This window comes from Haemorhous mexicanus, chromosome 6 (assembly GCF_027477595.1).
Source record: "Haemorhous mexicanus isolate bHaeMex1 chromosome 6, bHaeMex1.pri, whole genome shotgun sequence".
NCBI classification, from domain to species: Eukaryota; Metazoa; Chordata; class Aves; order Passeriformes; family Fringillidae; genus Haemorhous; species Haemorhous mexicanus.
In genome coordinates this window covers 53,761,143-53,788,010 of record NC_082346.1, presented here as the reverse complement: position 1 = coordinate 53,788,010, position 26,868 = coordinate 53,761,143, and the positions used below count along the sequence as shown (strand labels likewise).

Here is a 26,868-nt window from a genome sequence, read left to right as displayed (position 1 = left end):
CAGACCTTGAACAGTTCACCTCCAGCTGCTTGCAGGTGTTTTCTCTAGGACTAGACATGGAAAAAGCACTTTATTACAGTGTTCACTGTCACTGTTGGTGCAGGGAGAAGTAAAGAGAGCAGGTCAGGGGACAGATGTGGTCATGGGAAAAGCCAGGACATCAGGAGGGGCCCAGCTTGCTTTCTTCTCCTGAACTTTTCCTGTTTTCTGTTGTCTTTGCAGCAGTCCAGCACGGGGGACCTGCGGACTCTGAGGAAAGGATTGTCTCCATACCACTCTGAGTCACAGCTCTCCTCACTGCCACAGTACCAGGACCTGCAAAACGTGAGAGATGTTTCCTTACCTGCACAGGCAGAGCCATGGCTGTCCCCAGGGCTGGGCATGGCTGCTGGGGGCAGGTTGCCCCCCCTGCAGCTGCTGGTTGCCCCAAGGAGTGCTGCTGCTCATGAGTTTTTGTTTGTCTTGTCAGTCAGGCTGGGATACATCCAGTTACAGGGGAGCTCTCACATGGGATTGCTCACCCTGAAGCTGGAGTTGCAAACGTACAGCTAAAACCTGCAGATGTTGGGAGGATGGGGAGCCCCTGGAACATTAATCTTTGCCTGAATTTAGTTCATCAACTTCCCAGCATGGGTTTTCAGTCAACTGACAGTCGCTGTTGTGAATCTTTTAAAGCTGGGGTGATGCTTGTTACACCTGCAGCTTCTTCTTGGTAAATACCCTGTGCCAGTTGTAAAAAAGCTGGCTGTGGGTGAAGCTTGCCAGGTGTCTGGCAGTGCATGGACAGGGTTGTTTAGTGAGTAAGTTCTTAGGTTTTTCTGTATTACAAATGAGGTTTGAGCTTCCTAAGATTTGCCTGCATTGCTTCTCAAAACACAGAAGAACTTTGACTAAAGCCTCTTGCATGAGATGGAATCTGTGCTGCTGTGCCAGGGCATGGCTGAGGAGCCCTGCCAGCTGTTTGCCTTCCAGATGTTTCCCTCTCTGCTTGGGCCTCTAGGTTTGTATGGTGATACTGTTTTCCACATTAGAGGAAGAGTATAGAAACAGTCAGAGAGTCCTGGTGAGAGTGGGCTGTGAGTGTTAGGAATGTGAGCAAAATCCTGATGGCAGCACAGCTGGAGAACTTCCCTGCTCCATGTCTGGGACACTGGTCAGCAGAGCTGTAGGACCAGTCATGTGTTGGCTGCTTGACTGGGAGAAAGTCATTCTGTAGATTTAGTGTACCTCTTACAGTTGTAAAGAAGGGCACAATGATAATTTAATTAAGTTTGCATAAATAAAACTCAAGTATGGAAGCATATTCCCTTCCTATCCCTGCTAAATGGCCGGATGGATAGAGATGCTTCAAGCTAAAAAAGAGGGATAAAGCTGTCCAGGTAAATATTTACTTTTCTAACTTTGTGTCCCATGTATGAAGACAGGAGACTTTATAGGGAGTGCAGAGAGACTTTAACCTAGAGATGTTTGTCTGGCTGTGCCAGCCTTACAATTTTGGAGATTTTGCTTTGCTTCCCTGGTGCTTAGGCTTTTGATCCCCAGCTTTGTTCCAGGTTGGTGATGCTCTGTCAGCCTGTGCTGGTTGCCCCAAGGAGTGCTGCTACTCATGATTTTACATTTATCTTGTCAGTCAGGCTGGGATACGTCCAGCAGCTCTCTGCAGAGGGGCTGTGCTGGGATGGGAGCTGGCAGGAGAGTTTTCTGCTTGAGCATTGGCCCCCGCAGCTCACTGGGGCTGTGTGAGGGCTGGTGGCAGATGGTCCTGCCTGCTGGAGCCCTTCCTGGCTACTTGTCCCTGTTTTCTCTCCTTCCTCAAGGAAGAGATGGCACCTGGCATTTATGGAGAGTCCTGGGTGCTGTGTGGTATTCACTTTCATCTGTCACCCTAGCTGTGTTCTGCCTTCTTTGCGGGAAGTTGGTAGAGAAAAAACAAAAACAGCTTTGGATCCAAATCCACCTTGTCTGAGATACTTATGTAGCCATTTATTTACTTATTCCTACCAAAATCCCTTTGGTTTGTGGCTTGACGTGAAACACTGTTTTTGTGACAAGGATAATGATCACAGGTTTATGAAAATGTCTTTGAATGACTTGAGCATGCCCAGAAGTGGATATTTAGATGTACCTGAGTTTCTCTGTGTCTTTTTTTGACAGACAGCAGGCATGAGTTTGTGGGAAATCATTCTTCTTTGTGCCTGCACAAGCTTCATGTGGGTGAGTGATGGACAATTGGTGTCAGCTTCAGAGCTGCCCCGTCCATTCAGGGTTCCATCATAGGCACTGCCCGTGTGCCTCCTTGGGAAGTTCCCCAGCTCATCCCTGTCACTGTCACACAGGTAACAAGCAGGCATCACTCCAGCTCTCCAGGGCTCTGACATACCCCAGTTGAGGACACAGCTGGGTGTTTCTAATGTGTCCTGGATCAGGGACACCAGTGCACCCTCAAGATGCAATAGCAGAAGACACTCACAGTTTGCTCTGTGCATTGGGCTTCACGCACATGGATAATTACAGATTTGCTCTGTAGTGTGCAGTGGTCACCAAATATCCAGGAGCTGCAGTCCTTGGGGTTAGCCTGGCCTACAAGAGCCTGTCCTTTGCAGGGGAAGGTGTGATATATATGTTAGCTTGAACTGATAGCAGAGAGTCAGCCTTTCCAGCTCCAGGAACTGCCACCCAGCATCATTTAATGGAGTACCAGAGGCTCCCCATGTCTTTGAGAGGTGAGGGTGATTTCCTCTGGCTTGGACTCATGAGAGGAGGCAGCAACAAGCTCCTGATGGGACCTGCCATTTCCCTGGGATGAGACTAAGCTGGATAGGCTGGCTCCATTTTTCCCATTGCCAGAGCCTCCAGAGCTGCTCGGTCTCATGTAAGCTGCTGTCCCAGGCATGAGAGCTGTCTTTGAGGTACCTGTGAGCTGTGCACTGCTGAGGGCTCCGTGGCCCACCTGGCATCTGGGTGTCATGGTTTCACTGCAGCTGGCAACTAAACCCCAAAGAGCTGCTTGCTCACTTCCAGGGGCCATCCAAGACCCCTTCAGAACAGCTGAGGATGTATGTGGGGGCTGAGGCATGGCCCAGAGCTTGCACCTCCCTCTTTGGCCCCTTCGTGGCTGCTCTGGCTGCCATGTGGACACATGTTCCCTGCAGACTTTCGTGGCTGTGCCACAGGCCCATCTCAGTGCCCAGGCATGAGAAGGTGACCTGAGGGCTGCTTGTGGTCCTGTGGTGGTACCATCACCCTGAGAAGCTCAGAAACCAGCTGCCTGGAGGAACCATTTATCCACACTGGCAAAGAACACCATTAAACATGAACCAGCTTGTTGCTAGCAGTCAGAGCTAGCCTGGCTGGCTTGGACTTAAAATCTGTTAGCAGTGTTCATGTGATTTATCATGGGAATCCTGCCTTTGGTGGGAGTAACTTAATGGAAATACTAAGGGTGGTGTGCATGGAGTGTGGGTGGGAAAGTGTGTGTGAAAACAGCAGCAGGAATCCTAGAGGAAGGGATGCTTTGGCCCGTGCTGATGGCCAGAGACGTGACTGGCAGCAAAGAAATGGGTAAACACCACAGGATGTGTGGTTTGTGTCAGGACTGGGAGGTCTGTGCTGTGATAAGGCCACAGCACAGATGGCTCATCAGCAGAGGACTGGTTCCCTGATAACAGGAGCAATGTCACACCACAGTTTTTCTTCCTGTGGTTCCAAGAGCAAGGAGTAGATAAGATGACCAAAGTGATGGAAAGGAGGCAACAGGCAGCAGCTTTCCTGGGGTTTTTGGAGGGTAAGCAAGATGCTGAGATAAAGGTCAGCCTGTAATAACCACTGACTCCTAAGGCATGTGAAAAATGTGTCCCAGAACCCATTTCTTTGCTGTCAGTGAGGAGGGATGCCAGGGCTGTCATTAGGGCTTGCTAGTAGGTGTCCCTTGTCTTCTGTGCCACACACAGTGACCCTGACCACCTCTTGGTGAGCATGTGAACGTGTGTTTGTAGGTGTGTGGGTGTGGGTGACGAGTTGGGTTAGAATAATCATCACCTTCCCCTTCCTTAAGTTTTGTACCAAGTTTTAGTGCTCCCTTGGTGAGGAGCAGGAGCTCCTAGTGGTTCCCCATCTGGGTGCAGGAGGATGTGTCTGCTGGTGCTGGGGCTGGAGACCATCCTGGGTCTGGAACTGGGAGTCCCTGGGGAAAGTACCTGCAGATGCACTCTGTGAGAGCTGAGACAGGTTCTGTCTTTTTGAGAAGACAATGCTGATGATGCCAATACCCAGCTTTTATATAGGCCCCTGAGGACTACAATAAGTATCTCCAGATAAAAGTGAGATTTCTGTTAGAGTGCTCAAAGCTGCTTCTCTCAGAAGTCTGTGTAGACTACAGACCAGACTGGGGAGACACAATTTCTCTTTCCCTTCTAAATCTATTCCAAAACCAACTAGGTCCATAGGAATATGCAAAGTAGTCATGTGGTTATGTAGTGGAGAGCACTCAGCTTAGAGGGCTGCTGAGTCTCTGGCTTCCTGACACCGTTTCTGACTGTATTTTTCTCCACTGCCCACTTCTTGAAGGATGCAAAGCCTGGGAGATACCTCTGGCAGCACCAGCCCCTTCCCTCGATTGCCACCATTGATGCTGCCACAAGGAGTCACATTTTGTACCTCTGCCTTGCAGAGATGCTTGGGGGAAGTGTATTTCGTTTTCCCAGATGGCACACTTGCTATTACAAAAACAAGCCCAAATGTTTGTGGTCTGTAGGTGTAAAGAGAAGCCATTAGATGGAGTGGGAAGGGATGATGAGTCCTTGGCTGAAGCACTGGCTGTCTGCTGAGCCTGTGAGAGCAGTGGTGAGGAGAGGTGATGTGAGAGAACATAGCAGCTAAACCCCAACCCCAGTGGCAATCCTGTCTTTCCCTTTTGCCTGGAAAGACAATGGTCTCCATCCTGTTCAGTGCAAGGGCTAAGGCAGAAGAAAAGTGAGAAGGTAACTGTCTCTCCCTCAGCTCCCTGCAGAGGAAGGACAAAGCTGTCTCCTGAAGCAACCTGGTGTAGGCAAGGAGCTGTAAATGTGGCCCAAGCCTGGTCTGGGGTCTCACTGGGGAACACAGGGGAGCACAGGGTAAGTCTTGATGTCCCTCCTCAGCCTGCATGGGAGTAAATCTATTCCTCTCAGGGAGAAGAGCTGGATCAGCTTCTTCTTTAAGAACCTGACTTTTAAAATCAAGCTTGAAATGGCTAAAGATCACCACACTGTTCTCATTGTGATGTCCTGAAGATGCACCCAGAGGAGTCAGGGGGACCCTTGGAGCATTGATTGCCCCTGCAGAGTCACCTGGTGCACTGGAGATGTTAACAGGGCCCCAAGGTGTCCCAGCATGGCACAGCAGCTCCTCCACTGCCAGCAAGGAACCCCCAGGCCTTCACAGTGCTACATGAACCCCTGGGCTGGGGGATCTCTGGCTGCCCAGTGTCTCTGGCATCCCCAGGACTTCATTTACATCGTCAGCATCCCACTGTGGCCTCTCAAAATGCCTCCATGCCCTTCTGTTACTTCAGAAGCCCATGCTGTGCAGTGCCCTGATGGTTCTCTGCCTTCTCCCATCCCTGCAGCCCATCCCCTGTCACTGTCAGGTGAGCTGAGCTCAGCTGGTGTGTGTCAGAGGATGACTCTAGGCTGATTTCTCACCTTCCCACATCAGTGGTGGCCACGGTGCCTTTTTAGGCAGGGGGAAGCAATGACTGAGAGAAGCATGAAAAGTGTGGCAGAAGGCAGCTCCTTCCCACTGGCTTCACCAATACCACCAGGATGTTATTGAGCAGGCAAAAAGAGAAATTCTAGGTGCCTGATTTGCTGCTGCAGCAACAGTAGCTGTGGAAGAGAAAGTAAAATGAAAGGTTTGTCAGGATTTGTGCAGTGCTATGGTGAAGCTTCAGGGTGTATCACCAGCAGCTGAGAACAAACCAATCCATTTTTGAAAGCAGGTGTCCTTCATCTGCTGCTATTGAAGAGGCCCTGAGCAGTGGGTGGCTTTTTTCCCCAAGGCAGCTAACCAGCAGAAAGTTGGGCAAAGGTGGGGTTTTGATGAGCCAAAGAGGCACTGGGAGGCTGTGCCCATAATCCACCCTTACAGGTAACCACACGAAGCAAGAAAAATTCATCTGCTTCGAGGATCTGCTGTAGGTTCTCGTGCTCATTTTTCCTGTACCCTTGTGTGGGACTGGCAGTGGGCCAGGGGAGAGGCAGGGGCACAAGAGACCCGTGCTCTGCCATAGGTCTGGAAGGGCAGCCGGGCTCCAATGGGCCATGCAGATGTGCACAGGTACCCTCCTGTGCCTGCATGCATCCTCTACCGCTCAGAGGCTTTCACCTGCATCGTCCCCAAGTCAGATTTGCTTCAGAATCATGAAAGTCTTGAGAATGCCCACTGTTTCCTTCTGAAAACAAAGGTGCTTGGCGTTCCTTTATCAGAAGCAGCAGCACCTCTGGAGTTCCTTACGCTGACAGTGCCCCTGTGAGTCAGTCAGGGTTAGTGCACTTGTCTGCTGGTCGGCGTGGGCTTGCTCTGTCCGGACAGGCTGCTTCTGTTCGCTCGTGTCAGGTAAGCACGGGCTGAAGCCGCTCTGCACATGTCCTGTTGGTGGGGGTTTCACAGTCCGAGGGGGCAGCTGGAGCTGTCGGCGGTGATTTTACCGGCGTGCCCCATCCCCGCTGCCCGCCCGTAGAGTGAGCGCTGCCCTCGCCGGCTGCCGGAGGAGGCAGGGCGTGACTCACCGGCTCTGCATGCTCCAAGGAGTCTCCCGAGTCTGGAGCTTCGATCAACTCAGTGCTGAGAAAAGACACCCTTCCTGTTTGTAATGACATCCACTTGCAAACAATGTCCTGACTTTGTTTTTCTGTTCGGGGCAGTCTCTGATATCTTCCCTTCCCTTGGGTGCCCCAGCACAACCCGTACAGCCAGCACTGTGTCGTGCCTGCCAGGGAGAGGAGCCAGTCTTTTGTTGGGGGTCTGTGATGTTTGCTGAGAAAGCAGCTAAAGAGTTAAATTGTTTCTTTAATAGTCAGAAAGCACCGTGTAAGTCCTTGCTATTACTTAAATAGACATCCATGCGTGCTGGGGGCACCATGAAGATGCAGGAGGAGGTGGCTGAGACACACAGACAGGCTCTGTCTGGCTCCCGTGTGGACCCAGCAGTTAATTCATGGATTTGAATGTTTACATGACCAGCTGCTCTCTGTGATTAAAGGCAACAAATTAAGTAATGCCAAAGGAGATTATCATCTGCAATAAAGTCCCTTGATTTGATAAGGAAGATGCTAATACAGAGTACTGATGGCTGTCAACTCACTCCCTGTCAAGGACCTGTGTTGTGCTGGAGAGCTGGGTCTGTCTAGGAATCTTCCCGGTGCTTGGTGGCAGGCTGTCAGGTGCTTGCAGCTTCATTGTGTGGGCTTTGGGAAGGTAGGACTGTGCGGCCATTTAAGTGTCCCAAAAGGAGGCACTTAAACAGCCAAGCACCATCAGTGCTCTGGATCATCTGCCAGGCAGACAGGACATAGGGATGCTCCCTGGCTCCTGTCATGGTGTCCCATGCTCAGATATCAGAGGTCTGGCATCATGTGCAGTAGGCTGACAAAAAGGTGTGTTCTGCAGAGGAGCTGGCACTGATCACTTCTTTGTACCTCCAGGAAATGTTGTAGGCAGCAAGGAGCCCTGGGCTGCTGCCAGAGAGCAACCAGGCAGCCCTATCCCTGCAGGGCCCTGAGAGGAGCTGGGCTCCCTCAGGAGCACCACACGTGGTGGCAATGGCAGAGCTGCCACTGCCATGGGCAGGAGAAGATGTGGCAGGGAGGGAAGGGACTTTGCAGGAAGGGAGGGTGGAATGTCAGCCTGGAGTCTCTCATGGTCATGCTCCAGCCGGCCTGGCGCTTTGTTTCAGCCATTGACCCCTCTGCAGCTGCAGGGCGGAGGGCACGGGAAGGGAAACGTGGTCCGGGATGCAGAACGATGAGGGGGCCCAGGGAATGTCTCAGGCTGGTGGTAACAGGAGATTTTTTTGTGTGTGATCACCCAGGAATGCTTCCTTGTGTGAAGGGAGGTTTCTCATTCTGAATGGACCATCAGTCCTGTGAGCCCAGTGCTTGCCCTTCGTGCTGCCTGTGCACTCTTCTGATGGGGACACCGTGCTTCAGGGGTTTGGTGCATTCCCTGCCTTCCCTTCTCCCGTGCCAGCGTGGTCTTGTGCTCTCAGTCCTTGGCTTGGATGCTAGTTTTCCCCCATCTGCCCCAGCACTGCCTGGCTGGAGCTGCTCCAGGCACTTCCTTTAGCTTGTAGCCACATGTGCCATTCACAAAAAAAAAGTGCTGGGCCCCCTGTTCTGTCAGCACACCAGGGCTGGGGTGCCAGCCATGGCACCTTTCCATGGTACTGGCTCTGCCACCCACTTCCCATGAACTGTTACTGCGTGTTACTGCCTCCTGCTTGTCTCTTAACAGTTCCTAATTTGCAAAGTGGCATTGACACCTTTATTTATTTTTTATTTATTTAAAACACCTGGATGGTGACAGGTGCTAAGGAATGGTCCAAGTACAATTCAAATGCAGGTAAGCAGGTTGCATACAAAATCACCGTGAGATAAGTAGACATGCCTGGGAATTTTATTGTGAGCTGTCTGACAGTGCCTGATGTAATGTAATTTTCTGTGTTCTGTCTCGGCAATAAAAACTTCACGGTGTCTGATATGACTCCATTTAGCTTTAATGTTGTCTGAGGTATGCCATTAGAAAAATGTGGCTCATATAATCGGGTTTGAATTCTAAATGCTTGTTTCTTGAAATGGGAGACAAAAATTAATAGAAGGCAAGGGGAAGATGTGAGGTTCAGAAGTATTCATATTTGCTCATATGTTCCATATTGGTCTGAAGCATCCCCAGAGCCTAGGTTGTGCCTGCTGGCTGAAGTAAAACCGGCATGATGTTCTCTTTTGGGTTTTGAAACTTAGTCTTTTGCAGTCTTTCTGCAGATCAGGAATAGCTCTCTTGGCAGTGAGGTAGGAAAGGGTGTCATTAAAAGACAGAATATAATTGAGCAAAAAGAGATTGAAAACTAATGGCAGGCCCAAGGTCTCATGTCTTTTCATATCCCTGGAGGAATCAAGGAGAAATTGTTTATCACGAGTTCTTTGTTCTTTTTTTTTTAAATTTCTGATCCAAAACCTCTAAAAGAGCAGACACCTGTCATGCCCAGTTAGGCTCTTTTCTTCTTGGGTTCCAAAGCATTCCCCCTGTTATGAAGAGATGTTCATGTTTTAAGCCTTACTTTACCTCTGTGGTGGTGTGTCATTATGGGGATTTCACAGCGTGCCCTATCGCAGAGAGTCTTATTAATTTTGGTCCTCCAGATACACAGGAATGGAGTATCCATGGCAGTGCTTGTCAGCATCTGTGCTGGACCACATCCCATGCAGCCAGACAGAGCCAGCAAGGACTCATTAGGAGCCTTGGTCTTAGACACTGGTAATGACATTGTGGCGTGACACGCAGCAGCAGATGTTTGCCAGCAGCTGCAGGTTGAGGCCTCTGCTCTTCATCTTTTTGGTGTCAGATTGAAAAGGATCACTGGCACTCTTTGTGGTCTGGGGATTTTCTCTCTCACATTAGCACTGTTGCTTTGCTGATGGTTTTTGTCTGGGGCAGTGAATGGGGCTACTTTGATTTGCTTTGTTTTCTGCTTTGGATTGGAGGCTGTCAGTGTCATTCTAGCAACAGAGAATTGGGGAACTTAGCCCTGCGTGTAGCATATTGCTTCAAGGATGCTCTGGCATGAGACACTGCAGAGTTTCTCTCTCTTCTCTTAGTCAGTTATACAGCTGGACTGTGGCTCTCCTGCAGACTTGGAGCAAGCCCTGCCAGCTCCAGAGAGAGGTTTCTGGGAGGGTCTCAGATGGAACTGAGCTTCTCGGGTAGATTTGTGGTCTTGGCGTGCACGATGTGGGGTGGGTGGGATGGGGAGGGGACTGATGCCACATGGGAGCAGTAAGCTCTGAGAAGTGAATTGGTCCCATCACTGATACCAGCAAATATTCAGCAAATATTCGTGCTTGAAATGGAGGAACAAGTGAGGGCTGGAAGGGAAATGCGTTCAGTGGCGCTTCAGTACTGCTGTCTGCCCAGAGGCAGCAGAGGAATAGCTCTTGTGGTTTTTCCTGTGGAAAAGGGCCTGGATATGGGGATACTTGGCACTGTTCTTCCTTGAGGGATGCAGAGAGTCTCATCAGGACCCTCTGAGGACTCTGCAGTCCCAGAACCATCCTGGCAGCAGAGATAGGGCTGTTCTGTCCAGGCCTGAGCTTCTCAGAGATTCATGCCACAGCAATCTTGAGTGTTCTGAGCAGCCACAGGTTTGGAGAGAAGCAAAAGCACCAACTTGCTGAGGAAGCTTAGGATGGGTCACACACAGTTCTGCAGCCTCTGGTTCCCTGGGACTTTTGGTTCTTAAGGAGAACTATCTTTGGGTCTCAGAGGTGCAGTGGTTGATAACGTGTGCATAGGGAAGAAAGGTGCTTCCTGCAAGCATCTGGACACTCAGAGACATAACCTACACCCCTCTCCTTAGTTAGGCTGGTAATCTCACTGCTGGGCAGCTCTTCCTTTGCTGGGGTGACTGTGGCTGTGGATGCAGCTGATAGTGGTGTGCTGTTTCTCAACATCTCTATTGTAAATTTTAATGGCATTTTTGGTGACTTCTGAGCTGTCTTGTAGCACCATTCCTTTATATAATTACATAGTGCCTCAGCCACATATCTGAGGGAGAACTGAACTACCAAACACTATAAAAACCTAGCAAGTGGAAAAGCCATATGTGCATCTAATACAAAGACTGCATGCTCGACAAAACCAGACGGGGAGAGGAAACTGAGAGTGACACTTGCCTCAAAACACACCATGTTGCTTTTTGCCTATATGGACAATTTCTGCTTCTTAGGATGTAACCAGATAAACCTTGCTATTATTGTCTGCCAGGGTGCTGAGTCAGTGGTGTTCCTATGTCTGTGAAAATGTCAACTGCAGGGAACAGGAAGGGCATGGGTTTCTGTAGTGGTGGGGGTCCTCAGATTAGCTGAGTTGGAGTGCTGGGGTGCAGCTGTGGGAATTCTTGCCTGCAGTTTCCAAATTCATCTGGTCTAAGCATGAGGAATCTCCTCCATCTGTGCAATTTTACTTACTACTTTAACACTGACTTCTTGAGATTTTCCCTGCCCTACTTCCAATCTCCTATGTCAAATCTCTGGTTCCCTCTCCTCTGCATTTCACCTCAATGGATTTCCTGCTGGGTAAAATACACATCCTCCTCTTCCTTCCCATTCCCTCCCTTCTCCTCCTGTTGGCAGTTTTCCAATATAGCAACCTTGACCTTTTCTCCAATTCCTTCCATTTCCTCCTCTTTGCTGACACTGTCGGTGAACTCTGCCCATTTTCCTCTCCTCCATCCTCCAAAGGCTGACCATGCATCCTGCTGGATATGTTGTCACTTTTTTCCTTGCTGACTGCAGTCCCCTCAGTTCTGGCCTCCTTTATGTGTGCCTCTGTGCAGGAAGCTGATAGCTTCAGCTGATAGGCTGAAGCTTTTTTTCTTTTGTGTGAACCACATGAAATCAGTGGGAATGAAGCACTAACCCCTTTAAAGAACGCTGACTCTGTGTGTGTCTGGAAGGAGCCATCCCTAAGGGTGCAGCTGCACAAGAAGCACTGCCTGCAGTGATGAACATGGAGCCACCCTTAGCCATGTGTGTGTTTTTACTGGGTGCATCCCATAGCTGCAGAGATTGCACTGCTGCCAAAGATTGCATCCCCCAAAGATTGGGGGTGTTGGTGAGATCCTTGCTTGCTCCCCCACCTACTTCACAGGTGTGTTTGCCCTTTTGTAGCACCAGCCTGGCGTGGTGGGGAGGTCTCTGGTGCCTGGGGCAGTGGCTCAGTGGTGTAGCCATGGTGCACTCACCATTGCTGATGATGGCACTCAGCCATTTGGACATCTCTTTCTGATGGCTGGGACTTTTGACTTCCCAGCTAAGGATCAAGGATCATGCCTATTTTAGAAATGAAGCAATCTGTAACTTTGACTTTGACTACAAGTTTTGGGTCTACCTCTTTTGCTGCATTTCTCATTCTTTAAAGTTATTTTTCCCTTCTTCAGTCAAATTCTCTACCTGTGTTCAGGGGCCACTCAGTTGAGTGCCTTTGTCTGAGAAGGAAGGTGACCCTTTGAATGCTTTTTGTCTGATATAGTATATCCAGTATATCACTGTGTTTGCAAGAATGCTTTTATCTTGTCAGTATGGTGATTGGTAAAGTATGATCTAGCTCTTTAGAAAAAACATTTCTCTCTAATCATTTTTGTTTCATTTGTATTCTGTAATAATTTTGAGAGTGATTGTGATCATGGAAGTGCCTTGTAGCTCATTAGTGCCTTCAGTTATGTGAGGAGAAGCTGCTGCTTTCATATGGGAGACCTAGTGATCGACTCTAGTTTGGCCAGGAAACTGAATTGAAAATGTTGTCAGCAGCAATACCCAGCAGAATTCCTTTTAACTTTGTCAGATTGCTCTCATCTCCAAAGAAATATTAGATGTTAGACCTTTGTTTGGCATTTCCTGTGTTAGTTCTGAAGAGGGGCATGGGAGAAGATCCATATCAAGTATGACCACAAACTCCTGAATATTCTTCTTTCTTTTGTCATGAAGCTGCTCATTTATGGAACGAAAGCATCTTTCATGATGAAGCCAGAGTAATTATGCATGCACTGGTGTCTCTGACCTCTGTGGGAAGCTGATTCTGGAAGAACTCTATTGCATTTACCAGCCCTGTGAGAAATTTGTACCCCATTTTGCAGCTGTAGACTGGCTGGATCCAGTCCCTAGTGCTCCCCCTCAGCCTCTGGCTTTTCTGTCTGATGTTATGGACAGGGTGGCTGAGGATCTGTCCCCAGCAAGCTTAACACTCTGCCACTAGTTCCAGAACCATGCCCATCCTGAGTGCTTCTGCTTTTTCAGTCTGTTAAATAACCTTGGAGAATTTTTGTGGGGTTAGTAAGTCTAACTCTCCTTTTTCTGAGATGCCACCCCTCTCCAAAGGAACTTTGTGTATTACCTGTAACTCAGTTCATGAAGGTTGTTATTATGAGTAAATGGCTGTTGGTCATGGCATGGGTTAGGCACAGATCAGTGGCCAGGGCTTGAAAGGCTCTGTGGCCTTTTTGTCTGTAGCCTAATGGATTAGACCTTTTTTTCCATTTAATACATGCACATGAATGCTTTTATGAGTAAAAAGGCTCCTACAATTTAAAACATTAGGAAGATTGAGAGAAAGTGCCCCTCCACTGGTTCTCCTTTACTGTAAAAGTGGTGAGGCACTGGCACAGGTTGTTTAAAGAAGTTGTGGATGCTCCATCCCTGGAAGTGTTCAAGGCCAGGCTGCACAGGGCTTTAAGCAACCTGATTTAGTGGAAGGTTCCCTGCCCATGGCAGGGGGTTGGAACTAGAGGATCTTTAGGGTCCCTTCCAACCCAAACCATTCTGTGTTTCTATTGTTCTGTGATTCTTCTGGCACAGCTAACTTGCTGGCCTTGGCATGGAAGGCAAAGTGCTGAGACAAAGCATAAAGATGCTGTGTTTTTAAACCAGGGAAGAGGTGAATGGAGTGCTCGTGTGTTGTGTGTGAAAGCATTCCTGTGATGGTGCTGCATGCCGCTCTGCCATCCTAATTTGCTTTCAGAGGCCCCCAAGTATAATAATTCTTTGTGTTTCCTAAAGGATGTGAAGGCTAAATACAAGTTTGGTCAATGATTTCATTGTTGATTTCTCCTGGAGTTACAAAGCAATGTGAAAATATTAGGGACAGGCAGGGTGCATCTCACTGAATAAAGATATTGTGTCTCTCATAATTCAAGCTGGATGCCTGTAGAAAAAGGAAAGCTCTATGAAAAATGCTTACAAGGCTGGTTGGGCAGTAGAAATCTTTTATAAAATGTAATTTCGGCATCTTTCCCAATGGAATCCTTCATGCAGGAGGACTGGCCAGCATTTTGGAAACAAACCCAGCCAACATTAGGTTTGGACATCTGCTTGTTTTAAGGTTGCTTTCACAATTCTCTCTGTAGCTGAAGATCGGTACTTGATGTCGGTGTGAAAGCACTGCCAGAGAAGCAATGAAGTTATGCCAACTGTTTCTTTCATGAACACAGCTTCTTAGAAATGACTGTTTTATGCTGGAAAATCATCTTGTTTGCATTGCTCCCGTGTCTAGAAGGATGAGTGCTGTTTGATCTTGTCCTTGTGGGAAGCTATCCTAAATGAACAGAAAATGTTTCTTGAATTAATTTATATTTAAACCAGAGTGGTCTCCTGCCTGAACACATCTAGACTGAGTGCTGGTACTTAAATGGTGTCAAATCACATGACTCGTGAGGAAGGGGTATGGTGTCTTGTCTATGGAGGTGGCTGAGGGGATAAATTTGAGACAAGCTAATGGTCAAATTTTCTGAATATTTTCTTCATCCTTGCTTAAATCACCCAAAGGGGAATTAACACATATCTTATCTGATTTCCACAGGGACCAGCTCGCATGACATCTGACCTTGCATCTTCTCCTGCAGCGGGGTATGTCCCTGTGGGTCAGAAGCCAGAGGCTGTGGTGCATGCTATGAAGGTAAGGCTGTGTGGGCCACTGAGGTGTCCTGTGCTGCACCTGGGTGACAGAGCTGGGCATTGGCTCTTCTGGTGGGAACAACTGAACACAGAAAGTTTTAATACACAGGCAGAATATTGGTAACCAGCACCTGTATCATGATGAATAAGCATTGCTTAAAATAGTTGCAGAGCTAAGCAAGATTACGCACAGCTATTTTTTGGGGGTTGGAAACCTCCAATAAAAGCTGCTGATGCTGAAGGTGTTGGTTGCCCTTTGTGTTCATCAGTCCTGTGTAAACTGGGTTGCTGAGGTAACAGTGGTGACTGAAATGCTGTTTTAAAAAGGGACACAAAAACTGCATTTCCTCGTATATTTTGTTGTTGAAAATCCTGCAGCAGTCTTCAAATGAGAAAGATTTTATTTTATAACAATATACAGCAAGCAGTGGCATTCTACCCATGTAGGATATGCATCATCAGTAGGGATTAAGTCAGGACCATTGGCAATGGGACCGTGGGAGACTGGTAGGTGAGTTAAAGGAGAAAACTTGCACTGTGATTTCACAGCAGCTTTCAGGTTCTAGTGACCATCCATTAGCAGAAAAAGTGTAATTCCCCAGTGCTACATGTTCAACTAGTTAAGCAGGATACTTCTGAATATCTGAGAGATACAGAAGCACAAATCCTTTACAAGGTGCAATAGGGATGGCTGAAAAGTCTCTTAACTAAATTAGTCTTCGGTTGAAATATAGTGATTTATAGATTTGGATTTGCTGAAGCTGAAGAATTTTGTACAGGGTTAAAGAGATTACATCAACTCAAAGGATGGCTGCTCTGGAGCTCAGATCCCCATGGTCCTAGCTGGAAAACAGGTCCAGCAGTGGCATCACCAGCTTGGATGAACTTAGACCTGGAGACAGATGCTTAAAAAGCTCTTTGCTTTGTACCTTTCCACATCTGATAAATAAATGGCATAGATGTTGCTCATGGTTATGATCCACAAATTCCCTAAATTTTATAACTTTTAGTGTTTCTATCTTAGTATATCATGCCTGTCCAGGGTCTCTTGGCTCCGGGACAGATGTGGTGGTGGTGGTGGTGGTGTTAAAACCAACAAATGTCAGGAGAAGCAGTAGCGTGGCTGGCAAGGATATTGGTTCCACTGGGCAGTTGCCAGATCCCAGGAGGATATTGAATGCCACTATTTCTCAAATAGTTATTGAAGGCAAGACAAGTTTGATTTCATTTGGATCTAATTAGAATTTAAATTATAAATGATCCTTCAAATTGAAAATCTTGATTTTTTTTTTTTCAGCTTTCTTGAGACTTTAGACATCCAAATTGTATAACTTCTATTGACTGATTGTATAACTCCTTAAGAGGAGGATGTCCAGCATGGTCAAGGATTAAGAAATACCTTTAGTACAGTTTTTGCTTGTTCCCAAAGGAGCTGACCACACAAGTGGCAGTTCATTTGCTGCCATATATTTTTCTGTGTTTTCTAACAAGTTTCTTTTTGCTTGTTGTGAATGGCTCTGTGCTATCTGAAAGCTCCATCCTGTACTATGCTGCAATGTGCTTGTGGGTGACATTTCTCCTGTGTGTGTGTATATATATACATATATTTATAGATATACACATACAGATGGAGCTGCTAAACTGTTGCCTTGCAGAATGTTGCAAACCCATGTGAACCTTTGTTTCTCTGTCACTTTGTATTGATTTGTCTTTGATTGCATTTGATCATCAAAGCTCTGATTTAATCCAGACTACTGCTGTTGGCTTTTTCTTTCCAAACTGTGGAGTTCATACCTTTATGCTCCTCTCTTCATTGCCTTTAGCAAGGTGGTGGTGAGGGATAGTATTAAGCAGAGTTGGTAGTGTTTTTAAATTACAAGATCAAATACTTATAAATTGATTATGATTATATTCTGGGAGCAATTAGTTTCCTATTTGCTTTAGGAATTGCAGGACTGAATTTCTCACTAAGGGCAAGAAACATAAATGGTTTTAAGATATGATTTGATAAGCATATGAAAAGGATTGAAAATTAATAAGGAAGATTCGTGGAAACTGGAAATTAAGTTTGGAAGGTCTGGCACAATGATTCATTTAAAGGAATTGAAAGGAACTTGGATGACTGGTTGTTTGCACTTATTAGTAATCCCTCTGCTTCAGAGCTTTGTGGATTCCTAGGAAGGGCTAGAAGAAATTCAAAAGGAATTCTCCTCTGAGACTTCATAGTTTGGCTGGTGAGGTGCATTTGTCTGTCCCCAAAACCCTGGAAACTGCCATGGCTTGAGTCAGGAAGGAGGTGACATAGCAGTCACATCTCATGGGGCATAAATGATCTCACATGATGTGTCCTGCTCACTTGCTTGAGTTTAAAAATGTTTTCACATTTGAAGTGAGGAGGAAATTCTCCTGTAGGTCAGTGTGGCATGGAGGGATGAGGAGGTGTCTGTTTTTCCATCCTGTGGCCCATTTCCAAGGATCATCTGGAAATTGAAAGACTGAGGGGTGTGGTCATGGTCTCAATCTCTCCTCCTTCCTTGTGGCACCGTGAAATAGTTAGTAGGTGTTGGTGTCCAGCTGCAGACCTTTTTTTGGCCACGTCATGCTGTAGCAAATGGAGTAGGTCTTATTTGCCCCCTGCAGAACTGGGCAGCTTTTCCAGTGCCAGCCCCTGCATGTGGGAAGCTGGATGCAGCTGCTGCCTTAGACCCTCATCTCCTGTGACACAGATAGTGACTCTCTTGGGAAGAGAGCAGCTTACAAATGAGACTTTGTGCTTTGGCTGTACCACAGCAGATATGGGAAGAGATACTGCTTGGTTGAGAAAGGAAGTCCTTATGGTTCATCAGCCAGCTCCTTACTGCAAGAAAAGGCAAGGAGAGATGGAAAGGCCATGAAAATGATCAAGGGGATGGAGCACCTCTCCTGTGAGGAAAGGATGGGGGTGTTGGGGTTGTTCAGCCTGGAAAAGAGAAGGCTCCAGAGGCACCTTGTAGCACCTTCCAGTCCTGTAAAGGGGGCTCATAAAAAAGAGGGAGAGGGACTTTTGTGTAACATAGTGACAGGATGAAAGGCAATGGTTTTAAACTGAAAGAAGGCAGGTTTAGATTATCTGTTGGGAGGAATTCTTTGCTGTGAGGGTGGTGAGGCACTGGCACAGGTTGCCCAGAGAAGCTGTGGGTGCTCCATCCCTTCAAGGCCAGGCTGGGTGGGGCTCTGAGCAGCCTGCTCTAATCAATGGTATCCATGCCAAACCATTCCATTATTCCATGATTCTGTGCACTTGGCTCCACTTGTCTTGTGGAACACCTGCGTGCAAGCCTGTGCACAAGTGGTGAGGCTGCAAGGATGTGGCTCTGTGCCCAAGCAAAAGCCACTGAGGGACATGGATCTGCAGGGCTTCTGGACCAAGCAAAAGCCACTGAGGGACATGGATCTGCAGGGCTTCTGGACCAAGCAAAAGCCACTGAGGGACATGGATCTGCAGGGCTTCTGGACCAAGCAAAAGACACTGAGGGACACGGATCTGCAGGGCTTCTGGACTGCCCCTGTCTGCACCCACATACATAATATCCCCCAGGCTTTTTCCTTGGGATTTGCTGCCAGCTAAATTCTATGTGGCTGAAATAGTGCCTGCAATTTAGCACAGGTTCTTCCTTGAGCATGTTTAGGATTTTCTTTATTTTTCCTTCTGAAATAGTTTTGTTTGTTTGCACCTACTAAATAAAGAGCAAGATGACAGGTTGGCACTCCTAACAGCTGTTTTTGCTAACAAGAATAAAAGGTACATATGCTACAGCTCAGTATCTCACTGAACATCAAAGCACTTTTCTTAGGAACTGAGCAGACCTGCTAAAGACGTGGGGAGGTGATGAGGAGACAAATGTAAAAGAATGACATTTACCCTCTAACCCAGCTGCCCCCACAGCAGCAGCCTGGACCTCTTCCATGCACACAGAGCTATCAAGCAGGTGATCATCACTCCCACTAATTGTGGATAAGACAGGATTTGGCCTTCCAAAACTAGGGAAAAATCCTAGCAGGGCATATGGATTGTTCCCTTGCTGAAGCAGGATGTTTCCCAGTGCTGTGTCCAGCTGACTTACAAAGCAACAGAATGAGTGAGGTTTGCACAAGTTGGGAAGTATCCATCAATATCAGCATGCTTTGTGTAGCAGAAATGAATACCTCAACTTTCAGCTTCCCTTCCTGTCATTCATACTCTTTAGTGGTGGTTTTTTTTGATTGAAAATTTGTTTTTAAAATATATTTGGCCATATGGGGCCAGTACAGCAAGTCAGAAGGGATGTGGCCTCAGGGGACTTTGAGGTGACACTGCCTTGCTCACAGACATCAGTGTGGTCTCAAAGAACACTGGAGGAGTTCCTCAGTTTATGTATCAGCAGGGAAAATGCCAGACAAGCCTGCATGCCCACTGAGAGCAAGGTGAAAGTTGTTTTTGGGAAGTAACATCCCTATGCAGGAGAGCAGCATTTCCCAGTGCAGCCCCATGCCCAGGCAGAGCAGGCTGCTCTCACTGGCTGGCATTTTACCCAGGGAGATCACAAAGGGCTGCTGAGTCAACAAAGGACCAAGTGCTGTCAGTGCAGCTTGATGGAAAGCAAAAAGGAGGGGATGGCACGAGCCACTTAGAGCCTGGGGTGCATTTGTCTGTTTCCTTTAGGCTCCTGGGTTGAGAGGTGGCAGAAATCACAGAAGGACATACCCCAGTTTCTTAGAGCCACACTGAATGCACAGTCCTTGAACTTTAGCTGATCCACAGATAGCTGATGCGAGGGCATGTTTGTATTCCCCAGTGGTGTAACTGGAGGAACATTAACCTGGTCCTTCTAAAGAGCTGAGGAGGCATCTGGCAGGATCTGAGAATAGCTGGGGCTGGGTCAGCACTAAGAAAAGGCCTTCCTGTCTTTCTTCAGGGGGTTATTCCACTCTTCAGAGTGTATTTTCTTCCAACATGCCTTTCCTGGATAGGCTGTTGCATTTTATCACTATGAATCCCATTTTCCCATACCCAAGATGCTAACACATCTTTACAAAGTGCCTAGCCAGACATGGGTTGAGCCTGGGAAGCAGGATGATTTCCAGGGTAAATGAGATTCAGAAATTAAATACAAACATAACTTCCATCTGATCATCTTTCAGCTCCAGCTCTGGCTGGTTAACACTATTAAAAGACATTTCCACTGAAAGAAATAATATGCTGTGCCATCTTTTCACACCTCCTGGGCTAAGGAATGTGGGTTTAGTTTAAGCACAAGTTGTAGAAAAACAGTTTATTTAAGTCCACTGAGACTCCTGTGCCTGCAAGATGGATGGCTGTTGAAAGCAGAGGCTGGGGCTGATGTGATCTTTAACTAATCTACCCCATGGTTTCCTTGACACTTGCCCTGTGGACACAGCCAATGTTTGGCTGCCAGGCAGGCAGCCCTGGTGCTCCATGCCAGGCTGTGCTCCTGCAGGCTGCTGGCTGTGCAGCCAGCATTGGAAGCACACGGGCTCCAGACAAGCAAGTTCAATGTATGAGTCCAGCTGGATCAATAATTAATTCCCTCCTCTTTAGCAGAAAATAGATGCTCTCTTTGTCAGCACATACATGCTTTTTGCATCCCTCTTGCCCTTCCTCTCTCCTTACAATGGATATGGATAATTCCTATCTGTGCAAACACTGGTCCCAAGTAGGCTGCAGGCCCTAGCAGAATGACCTATTTTTGTTTGTAACTCATTTTGAGTGCAGCAGGATTGCTGAGCTGAAGCAGACCTGGGGATAATCTTGGTATCCCATTTTGTGGAGCAGCCAGTGCTGTTATACCTCAGCAAAGGCTGAAACCCATCCTAGCATGGCTCTGTACCTCCCTGGCATGTGTAGGAATATTTATTCACCCAACTACACCTGTTGTAGACCTTCCTGTGTGTGGTGAACGAGACCACGTGCTGTTTGATGATGTTGGGTGGTTGCAGGATCTCTGACCCTGCACACTGAGCTGACCACCTGGCTCAGCAGTGGTGAAGCCCTGGGTGAGGTGTGCAAATCAGCACACAGGCCAGAATAAAACCCAGAGGTTCCTGTGCTGTGCTGTGCCCACCTTGTGGGATGTGCCTGTCTGGAGGAACTGTCAGAATGCATGTGGGTGTGACAGAGGGCTATCCCTTGGGTCAGTGTTTCCAGCTGGAAATGAAGGCTGCCTTTAGTCCTGGGCAGTCTCCTTTTGGGATCAAGGGACCAGCTGGCCCCAGCCAGGCACTTTCTCCCTGAAGGAGCTCTGTGGGGATGGCCAGGACAGTGGGATGTGGCAGGCCAGGACTGGCTCCCACTTGAGCTGCTCTAGGGGTTTGGGGTGTGGGCAGCACATGGTGAGGGGCAACATCATGCTTGTTGGGGTGCTGCCTGGAAGGTGGGACTACCAGCAGCCTTCCTGGAAGAGATGCACTTGTGAGCACAAGCAACCTGTTGCCAATGGTCCCCAGGACTGGCAGCAGCCAGACCATGAAGGTGGTGGACGGAGGCAGGACATGGCTGGGGGAACAGGGAGGATGGAGGTGCCCAGCTTGATGTCTGTCATGTTTATCTTTCCTTGTCTCAAGGCTTTGTGAATCCTGCCAATTTAAATACTTTTTAATGGTGTTCTTAGGGACACAAATAACTATTTGAGGACCATAATGGTTTCATAATACTGTTTTTTTGTAGGTCCTTGAGGTCCATGAAAATTTGGACAGGCAAATGCAAGACAACTATGAAGAAGATCTAAGTGAAAAGGAGAAGGCAATCGTTCGTGAAATGTGCAATGTAAGAACTCCTCCCAGCAGCTCTTGGGGTTCCTTTTGTGGTCTTTTGTTAAAAGTATGGAGGAACAGGGGTCTACTGCATGTAAGCCTTGTGAGGTCCATAGGCACAAGGGCAGAGTGGAGGCTCTGCTGACCACTGCTTTGGGTAATCTGAGTGCCTGGTCCACTGCACAGAGCAGCCTTTGCTCAGTAGATAGTTCCCACTTTGCTGCCTTCCTGGCTCTGGAGTAGCTAGTCCAGCTGAGCAGAGATGTGCAAGGGGCTCTCCCTGACTAGAAGAGTTCTGTTAGCAATTGTCTCCACCTGTGCCCTTAAGGACCCAGTTTGAGTTGAGCAACAATTGCTTGCCTTGTTTAAAGCTGTACAGCTTGATCAGGTTTGAGCCCAAACCATGTGGTAATGTCAGAGGGAGAATCCTGTCTGGAGCCATTGAGCAGCATCATGGGGTGCTATTAACAATGCTGTGTTATGGGCAACCGCACTGTTAACTGAGCTGCCCACATCCTGGGTGGTGAGTGCTCGTACCCAGCCTCTGCTCTGGTGGCTGCTGTCATGGCATTGCCTCCAGCCTCAAAGCACCGTGGCCATGCTCTGGCTTTGAACAGAAAGTGTGAGATTTCTGCTGGAACACAGCCTGAGCCGCCTGTCACCTGCAGTTGGGGATGTGCTGTTCAATTGCCTAGAGAAGGGAGGAGAATGCCTACGAGCCTTCTTTTTTTGAAGTCTACGTAAGAGGTGGGCCCAGGTGGCATCCTTTGGTGCCTTCCAGCAGTTGAGAGGGGCCTAATGCTCTGTTTAAATTCTGAAACCCACCTTAACCCTAAAAAGAGGGTGTGAACACAAGCGCAGCTTGCCGAGCTAAATCACTGTGAGCATCCTTGGCAAGGGCTGAGGCACTTCACTTTGGTTGCTGGATCCTTATAAGCAAAGCAAAGCGTAAATTAAGGCCTGCTTTTTAGGATATTTTGTCTGCTTAATTTCCCTTGCAGCTATGCTGGGGGAGAGGTAAAATACTGTAACTTCATCCTCCCAAACTGACTCATCTCTATTTGTCTATCATCAGCTGTTTTCTCTTTAAATATTCATTCCATGTAGATTCAAGGCAGCTATAAAGTTTTTTGCAGTTTATTTTTTATTTAAATAGTGGCCCTAGAGTGATAAAATGTATGTTTTTTAGAAAGTCATGTATATATAATTTTAATCATTATCTTTTTCATTATCTTTTCTGTTCATGTAGCATCTTTTCTGTAAGCATGGCAGGGTTGACCTGCCATTGAACTTATGTTCTGAATCTAGTGTATTTGTTTTATACTATTACCCCAGGCAAAAACGGTTCCAATTTCAAGAGGGACTAATTAGAAAAATGCATCAATGGTTTCTTTCCTCGGAAACTGGTGCAAAGATGCCATCCAGTGTCTCTGCTGAGAACTGCAGCCCAGCTCTAGGAAAGGGCTGCTTTTGGCTTTCAGACTGCAATTAAAAAAATATTCCTATTCCTCAGTGGCTTTGCTGTTTGGACTTTTAAAATAATTTTAATTCCTGTCTTTCTCTCCCCAAACCCTTTATTTTTTCTTGCAGGTTGTCTGGCGAAAGCTGGGTGATGCTGCGAGCTCCAAACCCTCTATCAGGCAACACCTGTCAGGAAACCAGTTCAAGGGTCCCTTGTAGGAGCACCATCCTGGCAAATGGAAGTGATGGATTCTGTGAAGACTAAAGAGGCAGAGCTCAGTGTTTCTGGCTGCCTGTTCTTTGGGAGTTGTGGTTGAGGTTTTTCAGGGTTTCCTTTTTTCTTCTTTTTTTTTTTTTTTTTTTTGTTTTTCAACTCTTTTTTGGTTTTTTTTGTAACAATAGTGTAAATATGGCAGCTAAAGGCCTGATTTCCAGGCTGTGGTGCTCTGGAGCTACTGTTCACCGGGTAACCATCCAATAATGCCAGACTTGCATCATTTTTATTGTAGTTCAAACCTGCTTTGTTGTAATGGTCTGTTTGTAGAATTAACTAACTCAAGAGAATTTCTAAGAGGAACAAGAAGAACCCTTAACCTGTGGAGAAGTCACCATTTGTGTTGCTCCTGTCCACCCGCTTGTCTGTGATTCATAGCCAGGTTAGTGGCTCCAGGCAGCCAAGGAAAATGCAATTCAAATTCATTGGCTTACTGCCTGCCAAATTTATGAGCTGCTAACACTTTTTTTGGAGGTCCTTATTTTAAAGAGTGACATGCAACTGTTTTCACAAGGCTCTGTGTAAAATACTGAGTGGCAAGCTAAAAACACTTGTACTGCCCTACATTGTATGGTGGTACTCGTCACACAAGCGTACATAAAGGCTTAAGACTCCATATCAGGTGTTAACGAACAATTTTTCATGATCAAATGACACAAGATTTCCACAGTTGCAATGTGAATGAAGTCACTTAGCCACACAACAGTATTCCCTACAAAATGGCAGCACTTTTCTTGTAAAGCTTTCACTATGAAATAATTCAGCAAAAACTGCTATCCTGACAGCGCTTATGGCTTTCACAGGATCTTCAAAAGCAGCTCATCTTTCACATAAGGAAGATGTGGGTGGGTTTTTTTAATGTTCTTGCTGGTTCCCTCACCTATATTGGTTCCTGTGTAAGGTGACCAAACAACAACCTTGCAGAGCTGAATAAAAACTCCATAAACACAGGCTGTCAGGTGAGACTACTTCCTGCCATTCAAGCTTTATTTTTGTTAATGAACCAAAACGAGTGGGTTTTTGCTTCTTCAAATGGTTGTATATAAAATAATGGGACTTACATTTTGCTATTGTGGAGTAGCTGCCTGTGTAGTTGTAAGAATTTGACTCCCTCATTTTCCAAGTTGTCACAGCAGCTGTCCCTGTATTTCATTAGATGTTCTTTCCCAATAGTCCAAGGAAGCGGGGCTTCATTATTAGAACTCATTGGTGTAAAATAATTTTAAAGACAGGCATGTGAAAAGATGAAAGCCTCCTCTTCAAAAGTTGCATCAATTTTAGTGATTATTGTAGGATGTAATGACCTCAAACAACATTACTTTTTTTTTTTTTTTTCCCCTACAAAAATCAGTCACAGCTATAGATGGCTCTATTAGCTGGACAGGTTCTTCCTCTAAATTAATTTGTTCTACCAGTTGAGTTCTTGACTTGTGGTATTGTAGTACATGGAGCACCGATACAATACCAAGGGACCCATGTGGTTTATTATGAATTATGAAAGGTAATTGGTACTGTGGTGTACAATAAACTACAGCTGCCTGGCTGAAGAATTTGCAGTGTCAGTTAAAACCTGTAAGCAGTGACAAAATAGAGAAGGAATACAACCAAAGTACAAAATAACCAGTAAGAGTAAGCACCACTTCATTACTCATTGCAGAAATAGAAATGCAACAGTTGAGTAGGTTATTTAAAAATAACCAAGAACCACCCCCAAAACACAAGTGCATACTCTCACTCACACACCCACCAGTAGATTATTTCCTACTACTGCTCAGTCAGTGAACACTGAGCTAGATAGCTCTCAGTCTCATAGTATTTACATCCCATGGAGTCTGGAAAAATCCATTCTAGAGTCTGACTGTCTCCTTTAAGCATCTTTAGAGGATTCTGGATTTCCTCCTCTTTGCTTTTTATTTGACCTCCAGTTTCTAGTGAATCACCATTGATTGGTGATTACTTGTCTTCCTCCTGTACAATTTATATACATTGAGATTACTGTAAGAGAAAAGGTGATGTAAAGCAGAGCATCATTATTCCTTAACATCTAAGGTCAAACTGAGGGTTACTTTAATCTATCTGCTTAGTCCATTTTAACTTTGGTGGCATCTGATTGCTGGATTAAGCAGAGTTGAAGTATATTTGGAACAAGGTTGATTTATGTCAGTGAATTTTAACTAAAGCAACACAAACGTTGCCAGCACTTGGAGAGAGTTAACTGTGTTCATGACATGCTTGCTATTTAAGGGGTACATGAGGCTCTTAGCAGGTCCTCTCAACAAGACAAGAGCTCTACTCATCAGATTACTAGTCTCACCACTATGTAATTCCCACTCAAATATTCCCTGCTCTCAAATCTCTCTCAAAATCTATTCATTGACTTCAAGCAAAGCTTATTTTGTTCCACCTGCAGATCTCACCTACAAGGGAAACAGTGCTGCAAATCCTGAAGAGCCACTTCATAGGGTAAACAGCAGTTCAGCTGAACAAACTTCATACTCATAGGGTACTGCCCTTTTTAAGATTTTACTTGTCTTCAGTGTAAGATGTACATCACTGACTTTGTAGAACATGGCAGTGCTGTACCTTGAGGTGTTACTGTTTAGGGGTTTTTAGGCTTGCCAATCTTCATACTTATTCCATTTGAGCTATAAAATGTCTTCCTGGGGTAAAATGATGCTTAATGACTTTACAGGATGACTTGGGTGCTGAATTTTCAGCTGTCTAAATAGATATTTTATATGCATATTTAAATTCACTTACCTATGCGCTCAGTATTCAGTGAAACTACCTGAGGAGTTTTGTGCATGAAGTTGGAGGGGAGCATCCCTTGAAATAGTGGCCATTAAACTCATATATTTGGGGCAACAGCCCAAGATCATTTCTTCATGATTGAAGCCCTGGGTTCTGCAATCCTCTGGCAAAGAAAGCATCCACTGTTTACAAATGGACTTTGCTTGCTTAAGGAAAGTAAAATCACATCCTTGACTTTTGTTGGAGTGACTGGAGTAAGCAGTGTTTCCCTAACAGTTCCTGAAATGCTGCAGTGTAACCAGCTTCAGTTGGCTCTTCGCACCTTGATAAGACTGCTGAGCACAACCTTGTTTGAGAATGGCACATTTTTATCCAAATATTAGATATTAAATGAAATCAGTGTTAAAGTGACCTTTTATCTTTCTAGAAACTGGGGGGGAAGAGTACTACTGATCTTTTTCAAAGTGCATGACTGTAAAGTGATAAAATTGTATATTTTTCATAATGTGGGGAAAGTCTATTTGTGCTGCTTTAGAAATCAGTTTAAAGTTTGATTTCTGTTAAACCTGTGATCTTACAGCCCTGCTATATTTTCTGTATATGATTTACAAAGAACTGGAAAAGTTAGCACCTGCTGTTGTGTATATAGCAAAATTCTTTAGACCTTAGCACGCGTTTTTACCTATTATTGAACCACTCTGGCTTTTTTGGGGAAGGAAAGTAATAGTACAGTTTTTTTTGATAATGTGTGTAAAACATTCTTTTGAAATATTTTAGTAAAAATGAAGTAAGAGATTGATTGTGATAGTGTATACTTCTAGCTGAATAAAATAAAATACATTCTTTTTAAATAAACTGATGAGTAAGATTTGGGAGACCACTGGTGAAATACCT

General features: G+C 46.2%; 1 protein-coding gene across 2 annotated transcripts in view; it reads left to right on the top strand.

The window, feature by feature from the left end:
* CCDC85C (coiled-coil domain containing 85C) overlaps positions 1–26,840 on the top strand; it is a 110,680-nt gene extending 83,840 nt beyond the window's left edge. The window contains exons 3-6 of one of the 2 annotated variants that reach the window (XM_059850300.1): positions 223–324; positions 14,605–14,700; positions 21,403–21,501; positions 23,079–26,840. In XM_059850300.1, the coding sequence (XP_059706283.1) occupies positions 223–324; positions 14,605–14,700; positions 21,403–21,501; positions 23,079–23,168 (387 nt within the window). In that variant the 3' untranslated portion in view covers positions 23,169–26,840. The remainder of the gene's footprint in view (positions 1–222; positions 325–14,604; positions 14,701–21,402; positions 21,502–23,078) is intronic. The other variant, XM_059850301.1, reaches the window with a different exon arrangement.
* Positions 26,841–26,868: the final 28 nt, after the last annotated feature.